This window comes from Elgaria multicarinata, chromosome 12, assembly GCF_023053635.1.
Source record: "Elgaria multicarinata webbii isolate HBS135686 ecotype San Diego chromosome 12, rElgMul1.1.pri, whole genome shotgun sequence".
In the NCBI taxonomy this organism is placed as follows: domain Eukaryota; kingdom Metazoa; phylum Chordata; class Lepidosauria; order Squamata; family Anguidae; genus Elgaria; species Elgaria multicarinata.
In genome coordinates, this window is record NC_086182.1 from 20,382,304 (window position 1) to 20,400,065 (window position 17,762).

General features: G+C 42.3%; 1 protein-coding gene across 1 annotated transcript in view; it reads left to right on the forward strand.

The window, feature by feature from the left end:
* Positions 1-3,473: 3,473 nt before the first annotated feature.
* Positions 3,474-17,762, forward strand: part of TCF7L1 (transcription factor 7 like 1) — an 85,204-nt gene continuing 70,915 nt past the window's right edge. Inside the window, exons 1-3 of the mRNA XM_063139523.1 lie at positions 3,474-3,825; positions 4,094-4,157; positions 6,529-6,659. Coding sequence (XP_062995593.1) covers positions 3,601-3,825; positions 4,094-4,157; positions 6,529-6,659 — 420 coding nt within the window. The 5' untranslated portion in view covers positions 3,474-3,600. The remainder of the gene's footprint in view (positions 3,826-4,093; positions 4,158-6,528; positions 6,660-17,762) is intronic.

A 17,762-nucleotide genomic window follows, 5' to 3' on the forward strand; every position in this document is an offset into this window, starting at 1 on the left:
TGAAGGACAACTGAATTCCAAGGGTTGTTGGCCAACTCACATGGCACGAAATTGGTCCTTGGAATGCAAGTTAATCCAGTGTGCATAGCTGGCCATGTGGTGGACAGTTATTTATTTATTTATTCAAAACATTTGTATCCTGCCCTATATCACTAGATTCTCAGGGCGGCTGAGCTTTACACATGCTATTTCTTGGTCCCAGATTGCTGCTCAGCCTTTGCTCCTCCTGATGTGATCATAGAACAACTGGCACCAATGATTGTAAAACAGGCTGGATTTCCTTGAGTCAAGTCAACCCTGCCAGACAGAATCCAAACAAAAGTGAAACATTTTCAAACATAAATATCCAAATGGGTAACAAATAACGTGGAACAAACAAACAATATGCTGTTTTAACTCGTTCTTGATTCTGTGTTCATGTCATCTTCTTATATTTAATGATTTAAAAATTATTTTCAAAATAGTACACCACACCAAGAACTTATTGGCTTGGATCCAGACTTACGCTTAGAATAGACCTAATGAAATTATTGGGATTTACATTAGTCATGACTAATTTGCCCCACTGATATCAGTGGGACTCGGCCAGGGGTAGTAAACCTTTTCTTGGTCAAAGGGCAGAATGTCTCTGGCCCCACATATGTGTGTGGGGCCAGAGCCCAAAGAAGGTAGGGACATCACCACCTCCCTCTCACCCCCATTCATGCACACATTCTCTGTGTGCATGAATGGGGCATGCAACTGATTTCCAGAGAGAGGAAAACAGAGCGATCTGACCATAAGGAAAGAGACCTGGTTTCTTGCTCCCTGGCCAGGTTGCTCCATTTTCTCTTTTTACAGAGAAAAGCACAGCCCCTTTCTCTGTGCACATCTGGGCCTCAGGAGGCTGGATGAGAAGGCCTATCGAACCTAGTGCAGTGTTAATGGGTGGCATAAAAACAAACAAACAAATAAATAAATAAATAACAACACATGATATGATGGCTGCAACCCTTTGTAAACGTCCTTAGGAGTCAATTCCAGAAAGCCAAATGGAACTTACTCTTTAGACTGAGCTGCAAATCTTTTCTAAATGGGCAACATCTTTCTATATAAGTGTCATTTCAGATCCCTAAGCACACAGCTCCTCATGTTTGATGATTATGTTGGAAAACACACAGTAATATTTTATAGTCTGGTACTGCAATCCATAAAACAGTCATGAGTACTCAATGGAATCTACTGTGTGCAGGGCTGGTTTGTTTTCAAGGTTGCAGTCATAGACTCTGTTCATATGTGCCTTTTGAGAACTCTTGTTTCCTTTCACAATACTTCCCCATATGGAACCTTCATCATTAATCACTTCTACCCTGCGTACAGAGCAACAGATTTCCCCCCTACTTTGCCTCCAATGCACACTTTATGCTGAGAACAACATGGCTATTCCATAATCCTTTGGAGTCATGCTGGCTCCAAATTTCAGGGGGGCCTTGGAGGAGATGCTCCCCTGCTCATGTGGGGCCTCCTTTCAACCCACTTTCTCCCAGCTAATGTCACTACGGCCCATTCACTTGCCTTCTTCCTGAGCCCAGAAAGAAGGGAGAATGTAGGCTGCTACTCCTTTCCTAGCTCCTGTCATTGCTTGCTCACTCAGAAAAGGCAGATTAACAGGCAGAGGGAGCAAGGAGGATGAGCAGAAAGGCCAGGAAGCTCCAGCAGTTGGCCTTCTCTTGAGGTATGGGCCTTTGCGGGTGCCTACCGATGCAGTAGCCCTTTGTTGGTGAGAAGGCAGATACATCTTGAGAAGGTGTTTTATTTCCAGGGCACTAGATACTCCACATCACAGCCCTGTACCTATTATTCCCCAGGGAAAACAAGTGAATCCGAATCAGTTCCAAATTACTGCTGGTCAAATGTGACACCCATTCCAGTGGTAATCCCAGATGTTAGCTGGTTATGAAGCACAAAAAGAATCTTTCAAAAGGTTTAAAGTTAAGATACAGCTCAGCACACTCCCACAGAATTTTAGAAGTTACATCTTTGAGTGGAAGGGGTAGCTGCATCTTGACTCTAATGCAGTGCTGGCAGAATGTTAGGAGTTCCAAGTCCCAGAAGCCCGTGCCAGCATGACCAATGGCCAATAATGCTAGGAGTTCAAGTCACCAACTTCTGCAGACCTACCTTTTGCCCACCCCTGCTATAATGCACATACATGCAGATGTATACAATACACCTGGGGGTTGCTTCCTTACCCTCCTCTTATGTAACTGTGTTATCTAATTAGTTACGTTGGGATATGCGTTTTGAGAGTTTCAGGTAGGCTATAAAAGAACATCCAGATCCTGAGCACACGTACTTGGCATTCAGCCCCACTGAATTAAAGTGGAACTTACTTTTGAGTACACATGTATACAATTAAGCTTGTCACCGGGCTATCCTTACCTAGGACAACGTCCCATTGAAACAAGTGGGGCATACAGCACGAATCAAACCAGGTCTCTGCAAAAGTGAACCCCTCTAAACTCCAAGTGGGATTTACTCTCAAGGAAGTGTGTTGAGGATGGCAGCCTTATTTCTGAAGGCAAGCTCGCATCGCATCAGGCCGCAATAATCTTTTAACAAAGCCTGTCGAAATGCACAGCAGCCAGCAATGAACCTTTAGCAACGTAGGGGTGGGGTGGGGTGGAGAGGGGGAAGAGACTTAAACAGTGACCCCTTTTGTTCTGAGAATAGGGGGGCGTTTACAAGTACACAAGGAGGGCCCCAGTTCCCCCCACAACACCCACCTTTTTTTAACCTACCCCCTTTGTTGGGTCCTCCTTCTCCTCCTCCTCCTCCTCCTCCCATCCAGGAATTCATTCCTCCTTCCTCAGTGGCAATGTTGTTTGTTCAATACTTTAAAAAAAATACCAAAAAAAAATGGGGAGGGGAAAAAGAGAGAGGTGGGGTGGGGTGGGGCAAAGGGTGCGAGAGTGTGTCCCTATTTAAATCCTGCGAAATGCTGGGAGGGGTCTGCACTTCCAGGAGGGGGGGAGGGGGAAGCCGGGGCAGCCAAGCTGGGGGGTCCCCGGGTGAAAGTGGCAGAGGCGGCGTGTGCGAGGAGAGGAGGAGGAGGAAGAGGAGGAGGAGGCGCCGTGGGTGAGGGGGTGTCTTCCCTGTTTGTGGCGGCGAAGGTGGGGGGGCGTTCCCATCCCCTCCCCTCCTCTCCTCCCCCCACTACGGGCTCGGGGTGTCAATTTGCAGCGGGAGCTCCTCCTCCTCCACCCCGGCCCCTCGTTCTCATTCTCGACCCTCCCCGGGTGGGCTAAGCAGGGCACCCCGCCGCTGCGACTTTCGGGGAGACCCCCCTCCGTTCTTCCCTCCCTCGCCTTTTTCGGGGTGCCGCCGCCGCCCCCTCTCTGCCGCCTCCTTTCCCGCCTATCCCGTTCCCTCGACGCCGAAGGGAAAAGCTCCGTGGCGCCTTCTTCTTTCCCTTCTCTCCCCCGCCCCTTCCCGCGAGTGTCAAAACTTTGTTTGGGCGGCGGCGGCGGCGGCGGGACGGGGCTGAGGCGGGAGGCCGCCGGGCTGAGGCAGGCGGGGTGCGGGGAGCGGCCCCCCGCCGCACCGGGACCCCGCCGTACTATGCCTCAGCTGCAGCCGGCCGCTGGCGGCGGGGGGAGCAGCGGCGGCGGCGGCGACGACCTGGGCGCCCCGGACGAACTCATCCCTTTCCAGGACGAAGGCGACGAGCAGGACAAGGGCGCCGGGGGGCGCGGCTCGGCTCACGGCGACTTGGACGAGCTCAAGTCGTCGCTGGTCAACGAGTCCGAGAACCGCAGCGGCAGCGCCTCAGGCTCAGATTCTGAGGTAAAAGTTTACCGCAGAGAAAGAAGAGAGAGGGGGGGGGGGAGGAACGAGAGAAGTGGGGGTGACGGGAAAGGGAGGAGAAGCTGGGGTTTGAGGCGACAAAGCGAACGGGGGGGGGGGAGGGCAGCCGAAAACGAAGCGGGATTCTGGGGTGGGGTGGGGGAGTAGGAGCAGAAGGTAGCATTATGGGGGTGGGGGGGCTTTTATTTAGTCACCTCAACCCGCCCTCTTCTTTGTGTCTTCCCCCCCCCCACCTCCACCACCACAGGCGGAGAGGCCGCCTCAGCAACCCCGGGAAAGTTTCCAGAAGCCGCGGGACTCTCCAGCCGAAGGTAGCGATTCCTCTTTTATTTCCCTCAGAAACGAGGGGAAAGGCAAAGTTTGGGGGTGGGGGGTCGGGAGGAAGAGGAGGGGACATGGCGCTCTCTTCCCAGAGAACTAGGACGCCGCCGCGATGACTGCTCCTCGTCCCGCGACTCCTCGATCTCTCTCTTTTTCCTTCACTTTCTGGGACGAGGAGGAGCTTCCATTTGCTGCGCCCTCCCGTCTCCTCGTCCGCTTTCGCTGCTGCCCCCTTTTGGCCCTGATCCTGGCGGCTGTAAGCAAGCAGGCCCGCCTGGTTGAGTCGCGTTGCGTTTTGAAAATCACTGCGGCTCGCTGAAGCAGCGGCTCCCGCCGCCCTTCGGAAAGTTCGCAGACGTACTTGGGAGTTAAGTTTCATCAATGTGTTTCTACTTTACGTGTCTATACACGCATCTCTGCAACCCACACTTGCCCCCGAGTAAGCCCCATTGAAATCGGGGAGGTCGTAGTAGGCAGAGTTACGCGAAGGTGTAATCCTAGCCGTGTCTACTCAAAAGTAAGCCCCATTGAGTTCCATAGAGGTGTACTAATTGGCAGCCTAATCACATTGCAGTCCATGGATGTAGATGCTCCTAGTTCTGCACAGAATTGTACTGTTAAAATATGTTTAGGTTTAGGGTGTAAGTGTCCGGCTAGGATGTTCCCAAGAATCATATAAGAGTGCTGTGCATGTTTATAGTGTGTAAGCCCCATTGAATCAGGTGGCCTCACATTTGAGTAAGCACACACAAATGTTTTGGCAGTTTAAAGATTTTAATAGACTTATTGTGGCATAAATATAACACAATAAGACTACCTCTGCAAAGCATCTATTTTCTCTCTGTTGTAACAGATTAGCCCAAATGCTTCTCTACTTCTGAGTAAACAGATTACTGAGAGGTAGAGTACAACTGTATAAGGTATTCATACAGAAGTACATCACACAGATTTCATATAGAACTACAGCTTTACATGGAAATAAATTCTATTGGAAGTATGACTTCCTTCCAAGTAAATTAATAGGCTCGGGTTGCATGAAAGAAAGAAATCAAAGCACTTGGAGTGGGGAATAGGAATTCACCCATTGGTATTTAGATTTATCAGGTTTTTCTGACTTTTTGTAATGATCACAATCCACAAATCATAGAATCATAGAATAGTAGAGTTGGAAGGGGCCTAAAGGCCATCGAGTCCAACCCCCTGCTCAATGCAGGAATCCGCCCTAAAGCATACCTGACAGATGGTTGTCCATTACTTAAGACTACAATCCAAAGCATATTTTCTTGGAAATAAATTCCATTGAAACCAATGGGATTTATAAATTGCATTGTAAAGAAATTTAAATTGTGATGTAGGCATGTTTATTCAGAAAAAAGTCCCATTTAGTTCAGTGGGAATTAGTCCATAGTGTCTTTAGGATTATAGCCTAAAAGTGTGTTGGTTATCTTGTTTCAGCCATCTTTTGGGGTTGTCATCTCTCATGCCTCCCCTTTAATTGCATACCTATAGATAAAGAAGGGGTGTAACCAACATTGTTTTGTGTATATGAATATGGGCTAGGAGTTATTCTTGATCAATAACTCTAGAATATAGTGGTGTGATTATGTTCTTGCTATTAGACCATGTGTCTAATTAAGTGTGACTTATTAATGTAGTTCAGCCTTACAAATGTGTCCCAAAAAAGTTTTTAGTGGCTTGTAGCTCTATAATGTCCATGGTAATAATTTATGTTCTAAAAGTAAAAAAGAAAAATAACTACTTTTTTAAAGCTTTGTTGCCTGAAGGCAGTGCTTAAGTACCACAGGAAACCAGCTGTTACCAAGCATGATATAGTTGCTTAAAATCATGGCCTAAAGTAGGGGTGGGAACCTGTTGACCCTCCAGATGTTCTTGGACTATAATTCCCATCACTTCTGACTATAGGCCATGTTGGTTGAGGTTGATAGGAACTGTAGTTCAATAACATCTGTGGGGTCACAGGTTCCCCAACCTTGGCCTTAAGTATACATGTGGTCCTCTCTCTGTGTGTGTGTATATACACACTAATATTCTAAATTAAGATGGAACTACATTCTGTTTGTTCAAAGTAAATTGGTTTTAAATTCTGAGTGCAGATTGATTGCAAAATGGGGTAAATACAAGTTATATGCAGGCTTAAGTGTTTTATGAATCTCACTGCTAATTTTTCTCTGCCTTGCAATTCTACCTAGTCTCTTAGGAATCCTGATTCTTAAAAAAATATTCTACCTTGTTTGAGCTTTTAAAGCTTTCTGCATTAAAACAACAACTTCCAAGTGTGTGTGTGTACTTGGACCCTTCTCCTCTGAATGTCTCTAGCTAAGTTTCTTCTTTCTTCCCTAGTAATCAGAAGACAGCAAGATGGAGGCTTCTTTAAAGGGACTCCTTATCCAAGTTATCCCTTCTTGATGATCCCAGAGCTGGGAAGCCCCTACCTGCCCAGTGGAGCTTTGTCCCCAAGTGGTGCTCGAACAGTAAGTGCTTTGGTTTGGTGTGAGACATGGTGTGATTAAAGTTTTCCTTCCTCTTCCTTGAAAAGGAATTGAGATAGATGGAGTTCCTTTTGTCCCACTGAAGAGTTCTGTTTTACAGCTGATATCCCAGGATAATAAACATCATTTGAGGGAAACTCTTGCTACATGGAATGCTAGATATATCTCTTTTGTAGATAGGGAGTTTGAAGATAGGCAATCTTTTGTATAATGTGTCTGCACAATTTTCAACTTAATGATTTACAACACAGAAGAGATTTCACCACTGTGTGTTGAAGATAAATTTTCTTTTAATAGGTTTTTCACTTGTTCTCCCCCCAATCCTATTTCAAGAGTGTGTAGGCTGCTTCTGCTGAGAGTTCAGGAAACGTGAGGATTTCATCATCTTTCCTCAAATTTTCTGCGGAGTTCATTTATTTGTGAGCAGAATTCTGGCTAGAGGAAGGGAAGGAGTGGGTGTGCGTCCATCTAAAATCCAGGTGATAGGATTAGATCTAAGGAAAGTTACTGTTGTTATTGTGGAAGTAAATAATCCCATTTAATATCTATTTAGGCATTGTTCATGTAAATCTGGGAAGGAAGATGGGTAGTGTAGGAATGCAAACAAAACAAAGGAGAACTAATTTTATCAGCTAGCCAAACAATTACTTGCACACACATTAGCTTTACCCATTTTCAAACATCATTCCAAGAGATGTTTGTGTTCTTTGGAAGCTTAGGATGGGTTCCCAAGACATGTTGCCCAGCAGTACTGGTTTACCACACCATAAATTGGTAGAGGAGTGTTGGATGTATTCTGTAGATGCACTCTCAGTTCAGTTACGTTTTCAGTGAAATTCAATAGGTCTGTGTAAAATTACTGTGATTTTTGGAAGACTCAGAATCCTCTGCAGGATGCAGGGATTCCAGAGCAGATGCATGGAAGTTCTACCATGCAGCTGTGTTTCCCAATCTTGGGTCCCCAGATTTTGATGGACTAGAATACCATTAATTCTGACCATTGTCCATGCTGGCTGAAGATGATGGGAATTGTAGTCAAAGAACATTAGAGGACTCAAGGTTGAGAAAGGCTGCTCTACAAACTAGTCTATGGCAAGTAGCCAAAGATGCTTTGCTCTGAGCTGGTGGTGATTAACCAGGAAAGAGATTGTGGGCTTGCGGTGCATAGCTTGATGAAAACTTCATCCTAGTGCATGATGGCTGTGAAAGAGGCACATTCCATGGCAGAGATCATTAGGAAAGGAATCAGAAATAAAATTGCCAATATCATAATACCTTTATGATATTGAGCTCATGTCTTGCTTCTGGACTTCTCATAAGCATCTTGTTTGGTCACTGTGGGAACAGAAGGCTGGACTGAAGTAGGCCTTTGGTCTGATCCAAGATGGCTCTTCTTATGCCTAATCAATATGATCTATTAAAGCAGTTTCTGGAAGTTACTATCTGTGCATGTTATATGGCCACAACAAACATTCCACAGGGTGGCATAACAGTGTGGCATTTCTTTCAATTTGGCTGGGGTGGGAGGAAGTTTTTTTGTAAACATTGATATTTGTGTTACTTGGAAGCATGCTCTACTGTGAGACTGATGCCTGTGTCCCACAGGATGTTGTATATAAAGGTTTACCTATTGGGAGAATGGCTTCAGAAATGCTTCACATAATGAAGCTTCAGTCCTACGATCAGTAAGAACTATTGTAAATAAGAGTAACGGCATGTTAAGGCCTGGTGCAGATGCAATACTGCCAATCTCTTAACCATGGTTGAGAGAGCCAGGAGTGGGTTGTGTATTTCTTCCTTCTCTTTTGCTAGCATTAACTATGGCATAGTGGTGCATCTGCACTGATATTAACATTAATGGTACTCAGGGCTAACATTTAACCAAAGTTTGAAACCAGCACTTAAAACTGCTTTGCATATCCTGGTTAAAGCTAAACCCAGTTAACATTGATATAGCTGTAATGCTACACCATGGTTAATTTTGACAAGAGAAGGTAATAGAGAGTTAATGTGGTGGGGAGATAAGTGTGCATGAATCAGTGGCCTTTAACCATGGCATCATTGTGTTGTATCTCATGTTAGTCTAACCAAAGTACCATTCATATCTATGGGTCTCCTCTAGGTAGGTCTAAAATCGGATACATCCCATAGTTCTGCTCCAGCCTTAACTGGAATATTCATGAGTGGAACATCTGGTAAATCAAAATAAGGAACCAAACAGTATTGACCTCAATGTACTATTAATATAAAATGGACAATGAAAAGTTTTTGTGACCCGCCCAGAGAGCTCCAGCTATTGAGAGGTATAGAAATGTAATAAATAAATTAATTAATTAAAAAAAAAGTTTTGTATAACATTCAGATGTCTAGGTGTTGCTTCAAACATCACAAGTTTCCTACATAGAATAGCACACAGTGTTCCAAAAAGCTGTTTCTGGGTTGCTTTTGATTAACAAGTTAAACGATTAATGGCCTTAAAGAATCTTTATAGGAGTTTACCAAGAGTGTAAGAGCAAAAGCAAAAGTTTACAAAGGTTACGCATTTTCTTCACCAGTTTTAATTAAAGATGCAAATAATAGATTTTTTGAACTTTAGAGATGTTGTTTTCCATTGTTTATATTTCAGTTGTTTAAGGATTTTTTTAAAAAAAGAGACTATGCATCTTTTAAATAAGGCAGAATGAATCTACAACATTGCATCATATATATATTAAAAAATGGATTGTATATGTGTAGTGTAGATGTGGGCAACTTGTGGCCCTCCAGATGTTTTGACCTACAATTCCCATAGTCCTAGCCAGCATAGTTAATGATGGGAGTTGTAGGCAAAAATATCTGGAAGACCACAAATTGTGCACCCCTAGGTAGTGCTTTAGTGGGTTGTAAGCTCATAATGAATGTTTTCTTTCTATTAAGCAGTTACAGTGGCATATGATATGAGTTCCAATGAAGTTGAGTTGTATGACAAAGGAAAATGTTTTCTTTTAACTCAATGAAATGGATGTATTTGAAAAAATTAAGAAACACAAAAACAAAACAAGACCTTCTACCACCACCTCCTTGAAAACATTTCTTTAATGAATGGTTCAAACAGAAAATATCTGCCATTTGTTGTATTGTGTGTGTCCCCCCCCCAGCCCTTGCCTTAGGAGGGGTGGGGAAGCCCCGTTTTGCATTGACTTAACACTTGACTGTAAATTTTCACTGGCAAACTAATGAATAAAAGAAGTAGGACAGAGGCAAATCTAGCAACAACTTCTCTCTCTTGTTTGCACTTCTTCTCTCATTTAAGGGGAGACTTAAGACTTTTAAAAGCTGTTAATGGGCCGACATTGTGTGTCCCCACAGACATTTAAAGAAGTGATTAAGCAAATTGACCAAGCGTTAGACTGCAAACTGAATCCCACTGAGCACCAACCAGAATGTCCCAACTCCAATTCCAAACTCTGCAAATGCCATAACCCTCAGGAGCTCATTGTGTTCTGTGGCCATTAGGGATTCCCTGCCTGCATCCTTATCATGCTTAAACATGAACCTATTCTTCTTCTGGTTGTGCTATGAGCATCTTATCTGCAATCAGTTCCCTCATCAAGGATCACCAGTGTTATTACTTCATTTTGAAGACTGAGAAATTGCATTTTGGCTAATCCATAGGACTAGGAAGATGTGTGTAATGCCAGAAATTTTAAAATAATGATTAATAGAGCTGTCACCCAATTAAAAAAGAATTCAGTAGGTTTAGAATTCCTGAGTTTTAGTTGAATAAATTGATTACATTTGCATAAATTGCTTATGAATAAAAGCAATAGTTCTGAAGGAAAAAAAGTGTATTTTCTTTGTATTTAGAGGATGTGGAAGTTGGTATAATCTTAGAAGAGGCATTACTCCTGTGCATGGGATACTGGCTAATGTTTTTAAGATGCTGCAAGTTTTAAAAGTACTTGTATTTAAAACAACTTTTAAAAATCTGGCAGCTAATCAAGAAATTTCTTTAGCTGATCAAAATAATTTAAAGTTGATTAATGTAATTGAACTCGGCCCCAGTGATTAATGGATCCCAGAAATCTATAGAAAGTTATAATTTAGTAATAATTGTGCCATCTTTATGTTGGCATTATTGGAAAGCATTGTGTTATTTGTAGTAGTGAGTCAGCTATTGTGCATACATAATCAACTTGGGAGCAAGCCTACTCCTGTATGAGCCTGAACATATATTAAGATCAATCAATCAATCAAATTTATTACGGCTAACAGCCAGCATGTATATTAAGATCTTCACCTTAGGTCCTGCTTAGGTCCTTGCCTTTAGAAGTAAGGTTGGTAGCCAGAGTGAATTGGGTCTTTTCTGGGAGAGATGGCACCTAGACTTCAAACTTCCTTCCTGGCATTTACTGTCAGCCATTACTTCTCTGTTTTCTTTACATATTTGTGGTTGATTTTTATTTATATAACTAGCTGTACCCTGCCACGTGTTGCTGTGGCTCAGTCTGGTTAAATTGAAAAGAAAAAAAAGACAAAGCGGATGTTTCTAATATGTTTAATTTCACAATGCTTGTGGATATACAATATTTTTAGTTGTTCCATTGTCTGTGTAGATATAGAGATTGTCTGGTTTGCCGACTCTAGAACACGCAACATATAATTGTCCATGTGAGAAGCAATCTGTGTCTAGATCTAAACCGCACAATTCTAAAGATTGGCCCTGAGCTTTGTTGATGGTGATTGCAAACGCCAATCGAATTGGGAATTGCAATCTCTTAAATTGAAATGGCATATCTGTTGGAATCATAGGAATGCGAGGAATGAGGACATCTTCACCTTTGAAAGGTCCTGTCAAGATTGATCTCCGACTATAACAATTGCCACTTCGTCTATAGTTGGAGCATTGAATCTTCGCACATGTTCTCCAGCAGGCGTTTTGTCAGCATGAATAACAATCTTGTGTGTATCAGATGGCATCATGTCAATTGCTGTTTTGAACAAATGTACTAAATTGTTTTTTTCGTGAAGTAGCTGTTGCAGTTTTGAAACGACGGACCTTTTTATGCCGGTATAAATTCCGCAGCGTGCATTCAATTCATCATTGCCATCACCAATGAAATACATTTGTAGGAATTTATGTTGACTATCTTGAAACAGAAGGAAGGAGCCGGCTTTATGATAAATTTGTCCTTTGACTTTGAAAGTTGGCATAAATGGAGCTGTGATGATTTCTGCGCTGAACGACGTCATTTGGAAGCATGAGTTGTATTTCCTGATGTTAGATAGGAAATGCTTTGATTCTGCGGTATATCTGGCAAGCAAAGTTTGTAATGGCTCTGGTGGTCCTCCAAGTTGAGGCAATTTAATTTTTCCAGCAGCGCAACACATTCCTTTTGTTTCTTCATTAAATTTAAGAGCCTTGCAATAAGGACACACTTCAGTCACAGTGCCGATGAGAACATGCCGCCTCAAACTATAATCATCAGCTGGGTTGTACCGGAATGCAAGGCGATTGTAATCGTGTGATTGTTTACCACGGAGTCGTGTTTGACACTGATGTGCTGTTTCTCGTTGACGTCTTTCAGCCACTCTCAGCCTGTCGCGTTCATTCTGTTGAGAACAAAGCAGATCTGAAGCTGTAGAATGTGATTGCTGTGCTCGCAACCATGCATCCTCAAGTCTGGCTGAACGTTGCTTGGCTGGTTCCTTGGCACGTATTTGAGGCATTCTTTTTCTTTTTTTTTCGTTTGCTGTTGCCCGTTCTTCCTCAGTCTGATTTGCAATTTCTCGTCGCAGTGCTTCCGCTCTGCGAGTACGACAACCTAAGTGTGATCTTCTGCGAGGCATTATTTGGATGAAGTAAAGCAGATTGTTTGGTTTTTAAAAAAGGATGTTTTTACGGTGAGGAGGTTAGTGGAAACTCCTGGCAGTTACCTTTCTTCAGAACGTGTAACTGTCACAGTTGTGACATCTATATTCACTCAGCTGTCACAGTTGTGACATCTATATTCACTCATCTATATTCACATGGAAATAGGAGAGGAGGCAGAGGCAGTGGATTGGCCTCCTGTTTGGCGATATCACAATGACTTATAAGAGCAAATAGGAGAGAACATGCAAATAGGAGAGAAGGCAGAGGCAGTGGATTGGTCTACTGGTTGGCGATGTCACAATGACCTCTAAGAGCAAATAGGAGAGAACATGGAAATAGGAGAGGAGGCAGAGGCAGTGGATTGGCCTACTGGTTGGCGATGTCACAATGATCAGCAGGACTGGTTTTGAGGAGGCCTATTTCTTCGATTTTAAGACAAACCTTTGACCCCATAGAGAACATAGTTACATAACAACGCTCGTGTATTCGAACGCAACGCTATGTCAAAATTTCAAAGCAATCGGTGAAGAACTTTTTCATTTTTATTTATATAGATGATTTTAATAGTTTTAATGGATTGTTTTCAACCATGCTAGCCACTTTGTAGACCCATATCCTTGTTAACAAGATGAGATATAAATATTTTAAATAAAAATGTAATAGAAGTTAGACAATTTTGGTATTCTATTTAATAGGGGTATACAGGGCTTAGCTAGGAGAGGGGTGTTATTTCAAACCGCCTTTCTGGAGTTTTCGTATTTTGTTAATAAAGGAAATCTGTAGCTCCTCTTACTTATGAAGAGTTCAGTGAAAGCATGCAGACAGTATTCTTTACAATGCACACTAAGAAGTTGTACAATTGCATAATTTAAATACAGATAGCCTAATGTTCTAAAGTGAATTTATTATTCTGGCTGTTTGGCCATGATGCCCTACCTGTAAAGGACCTAACATTGCACCATTGGGCTGGTTTTATTGTGACAAAGTAACATGAGAGAATTGGCTGCTTCATTAATGTCCTAGTACCAGCAGTAACAAGGCAAGTGAGGCTACAGTCTGTCAGAGATATCACAACCATTATATTTCCTGTATTTTTGAAATGCAGAAGAAAATGAAAACTGTAACCTAAGGCTCTCGTACTGTCTTGAAGAAGAAATATGTGCAGGAGTACCAATGGATTATGAAGGGGATGAAACCAAACGAGTTGTTGGCTATTCACGTTTTGTGATCCACCCCTTTTTAAAATAATGGCTTTAGCATTACTGCAGGTTCACCAGATTGATTCTGAATGGCCTACAGTATAAGTTGGGGAATATAATGGCATAATGTCAGTAGGGTTCTTGCTTATCAGCCCTGATGATGTTGTAATCTTGAGAGGATATGTACTGAGGTAAAATGGCCTATGTTACTAAAGATATTATACTACCGGGACTTTAGATGAACCCTTATTTATAGATCAGTATCTAAATCAGGAGGAGGCAGTGTAGATCCTGCCAGTGCCAATCGGCCCTGGACATCTTTTTTGACTCCTGCTAAGGTGCCCTACTCCACCCATTAACATATTCTTAGTGGTAACTGGCATTGCTCTGAAATAGGTTTCTATTGGCGCTGTTGTTTATTCTGTTGTTTAGTGTGTTGGGGCTCAGACTTGTACTAAAGTATTTTGGGCAGGTTTCTTGTCATTTGCCATGACTTCCATGGTAGCCATTTTGTGGTGGTGCCTAGGTGAGTTTCTCAAATTGCCAGATGTGCCAAGGCCCCCAAAGGTAAAAGTGTCACTTAAAGATGTTTTTAAAAAAGAAACTTCTGCCATAAGGTGAAACTGCCAATTGCAGGTGATCAAAATATGAGTGGTTTTATGTGTTTAAATATAAGTGTTGCAGAACACCACCAATCAAATGTTCATATGGTTTTGGCTTGTTTGGGGAGAGATAAACTAGAATTCCTGATTCAGATGTCACACTAAATAACCAAAGATGGAGAGTATGTTCTTTGTTAGCCTCTCCCGCTGGCAGGAGGAATTAAGCAGGAGAGATCAGCAATGCTTGCTTGATTCTGATAAACTAGGGTCGTCTTGGATGCTGGCTTATTGTAACATCCAAAACAGATTTTTTTTTAAATACCGCTTTTTTTCTATGTAAAACAATCAACTAGAGCAAAAATATGTGACTTAAGGTCACTAATATGACACAATAGGAGGTCATGAGCTTTATTTGTAATTGTGCAAATTGCTGCCAAATCATAACAGATTTTTCTTGATGCTGACATGCTTGGCTGCCATCTGGATTAATAGTATTTTTAGTTGTTTTTTTTCCTCATGATAATGAAAATCCCCCCTCCCCTTATTGCTTTTCTTGTAACTTTTGGTTTTTAGACTTCGTCTGCAACTATTTGAACTTTTTGTAATGGCTTATGGGCAAAACAAACTGAACTGAAACTATTGTGTAAGTGATGAATATTTAGACGCTGTCAACCAAAGGGCATGGACATCTGCTGTTGGATATTTGAAACTGTTAACTTGCTTATTTTTAAATTGTTTAAATTTAAAGGGTTCTTATAATTTGTTCGATATTGAATTGTACTCTACTTTGGGAAGATCATGGCCTTGAAAAATGACTAAGAAATACATTAAAATAAAATGTACTGTTATTAAGAAACAATTTTCTATCCAGTAAGTACCAGCTCCTGTTCCTGAATAAGTTCTGAACAATTAATCTTCAAAGGAGTGATTTTGCTTAGTGTTCTTACGTGTTTATTGGGAGAGCAAAACAGAAATTCTTTATTTCACAATAGTTCACTTAAGCATATATACATTCTCCAGTGCAAATAGTTTGTGGATTGCATGATCAGAGATTTTGGATTATGCTCCTGGATAGCATAAAGACACTATTTAGTTGCAAACAGATACATTTTAATTGTTCTAGCAACATATTACAATGCATGCTTGTTGAGAAAATATATAGATTAGAAATAGATTAGTCTAGTTAGGTTAGTCTGGTTCACACGTAACAACGACCCAGAGTATGAGTTGAACATGGTTTGGTGTTGAATCATCACACATCTTTTTTTTATTTGTATGCCGCTTTCCCACAAAATTGTGCCCAAAGCAGCTCGCAACATAACAAATGAACAACAATAAATACAATTTACAAGGTATCAAACAGCAATAAATACAACAATACTCAAAAACTACAATAACCATAGTGTTGGCAGATAAATACATAGTAGAAATATAAATATATATAATAGTACAAATAAACTTAACTAACCTCACTAAACAGAAGAGAGAATAAAGCACAGTACAAAAATATTAACATATATAAATGAGTCTCCATTCTGCATGATGAGGCAGCAGCTTTATCAGGCTTTATGTCCGGCTGCCTGTAGTATTTTTTTCTTGAGAGGATTTTACTCTTAAAGGTGGCTTATGTGGCTTGATCCCAGAAAGGTTGGGGCACATGCTCCGATAGCCTTTGGCAGCCAGAGTACAGGCCTGAACATCCCTATTAGTGTCAACACTAGGAAATAACCTCCAGTCATCTGTTTCTGGTTTTCCTGGCTCTGCACTTTCAGAGTGCCGGATGTCCTGTAAAGAACTTGTATGGCTAGTACTCAAATTCTCCTCATAAGCTGAAGATGCCCAAAGGGTCACAGCCCCCTTTCCACTACAGACTTTAGCAGGGTCCAGGCCTCTCTCTTGTCCAGTAGTGCTCAGTACTAGTCCATTCACAGCAGTGGTCCCAACGTCAACTTCTTTGTGTTCAGACATCATTGCAGCAGAGAGACTGGGTTTTTTTGCACATACAAATTCTGATCCTCTCTTGTACAAATAGTGGTCCTTTCCTTCTTCGCTTGCTTACTTGCTGGACAAAAACACCTCCCGTTTCTCCACCATGCTGCAATTTTCCTATCTCTGTTTTGCTTTCTCATCTTTTTATTGAAAAAACAGAACTCACATCCTGCTAACATGGTCTCTCATGTATCTTTTCTTGCAAGTTCTATGATCTTGCCCACTGTCACCTCCAAGAAGAATTGCATTAGCAGCATTAATTATGGCATCAATCTCAAGCACCGTGATATTGCCTCTGTAGAGGGAGACTTTCTCACTCAGACTTTTCTGTACTGGTGAAGCTTTTTTAGTGTTTTCTTAGCCTGTAGCAGCTGATCTCCCTCATGCTGGTGGAGTTCTCAAGGCTCCAACAGAGTCAGGAGTGGGGTGTGTGTGTTTAGCCTCTTCCCCTGTGCTCTGGATGTTTCTGCTGGATTGTTGTTAATGCAAAACCTGCACTATGGTTTAAGTATGGGTTTTTAATCACAAACAATGGCTTGTTGGGTGGTGAACTCTAGGAGATTGCCTTCCTACTATACAGGAATCCTCTGCAGATAAAGGGCATGGGAAGAGAGCTACAAAGCAATTCCATGCTACTGTGCTGAAATCATGTCTGAGAAATAACTGTGTCATCTGCCTAGTCAAGAAACTAGGAAAATGGTTAGGAAATAAAACAGCTAATATCATACTGCCCTTATACAAATCTGTGTCCTTATACAAATATATACTTAGAATATTATGTATAGTTCTGATCACCAAACCTAAAAAAGGATATTGTAGAGTTGGAAAAGGTGCAAAAACAGCAAGCAAAATGATCAAGGGGCTGGAGCAACTCCTATGAGGAAGGGTTACAATATCTGGGACTGTTTATCTTAGAGAAGAGGCAAATGGTGGGAAAACATGAGTGAGATGGCTCATTACATCAAATAAGGAGGGGATCGCAGGCTTGGTCCAGGAGCTTGTAAATGCCTCCCTGAGAGAGGGAGTGGTGCCGGCCCCTTTAAAAGAGGCGGTAATCAGACCACTGCTGAAGAAGCCTAACCTGGACCTGGAGGATGTTAAAAATTACAGGCCGGTGGCTAATATCCCCTTCATGGGCAAGGTGCTTGAGCGGGTGGTTGCGGGACAATTCCAGGCACTCTTGAATGAAACGGATTATCTAGATCCATTTCAATCAGGCTTCAGGCCTGGTTTTGGAATGGAAACTGCCTTGGTCGCCCTGTGGCTGGGAGAGGGACAGGGGGAATGCGATCCTGTTGATTCTCTTGGACCTCTCAGTGGCTTTCGATACCATCGACCATGGTATCCTTCTGGATAGGTTGTCTGGGCTGGGAGCTGGAGGCATGGTGTTGCAGTGGTCCTCTCCTACTTGGATGGCCAATTCCAGATGGTGGTGCTGGGG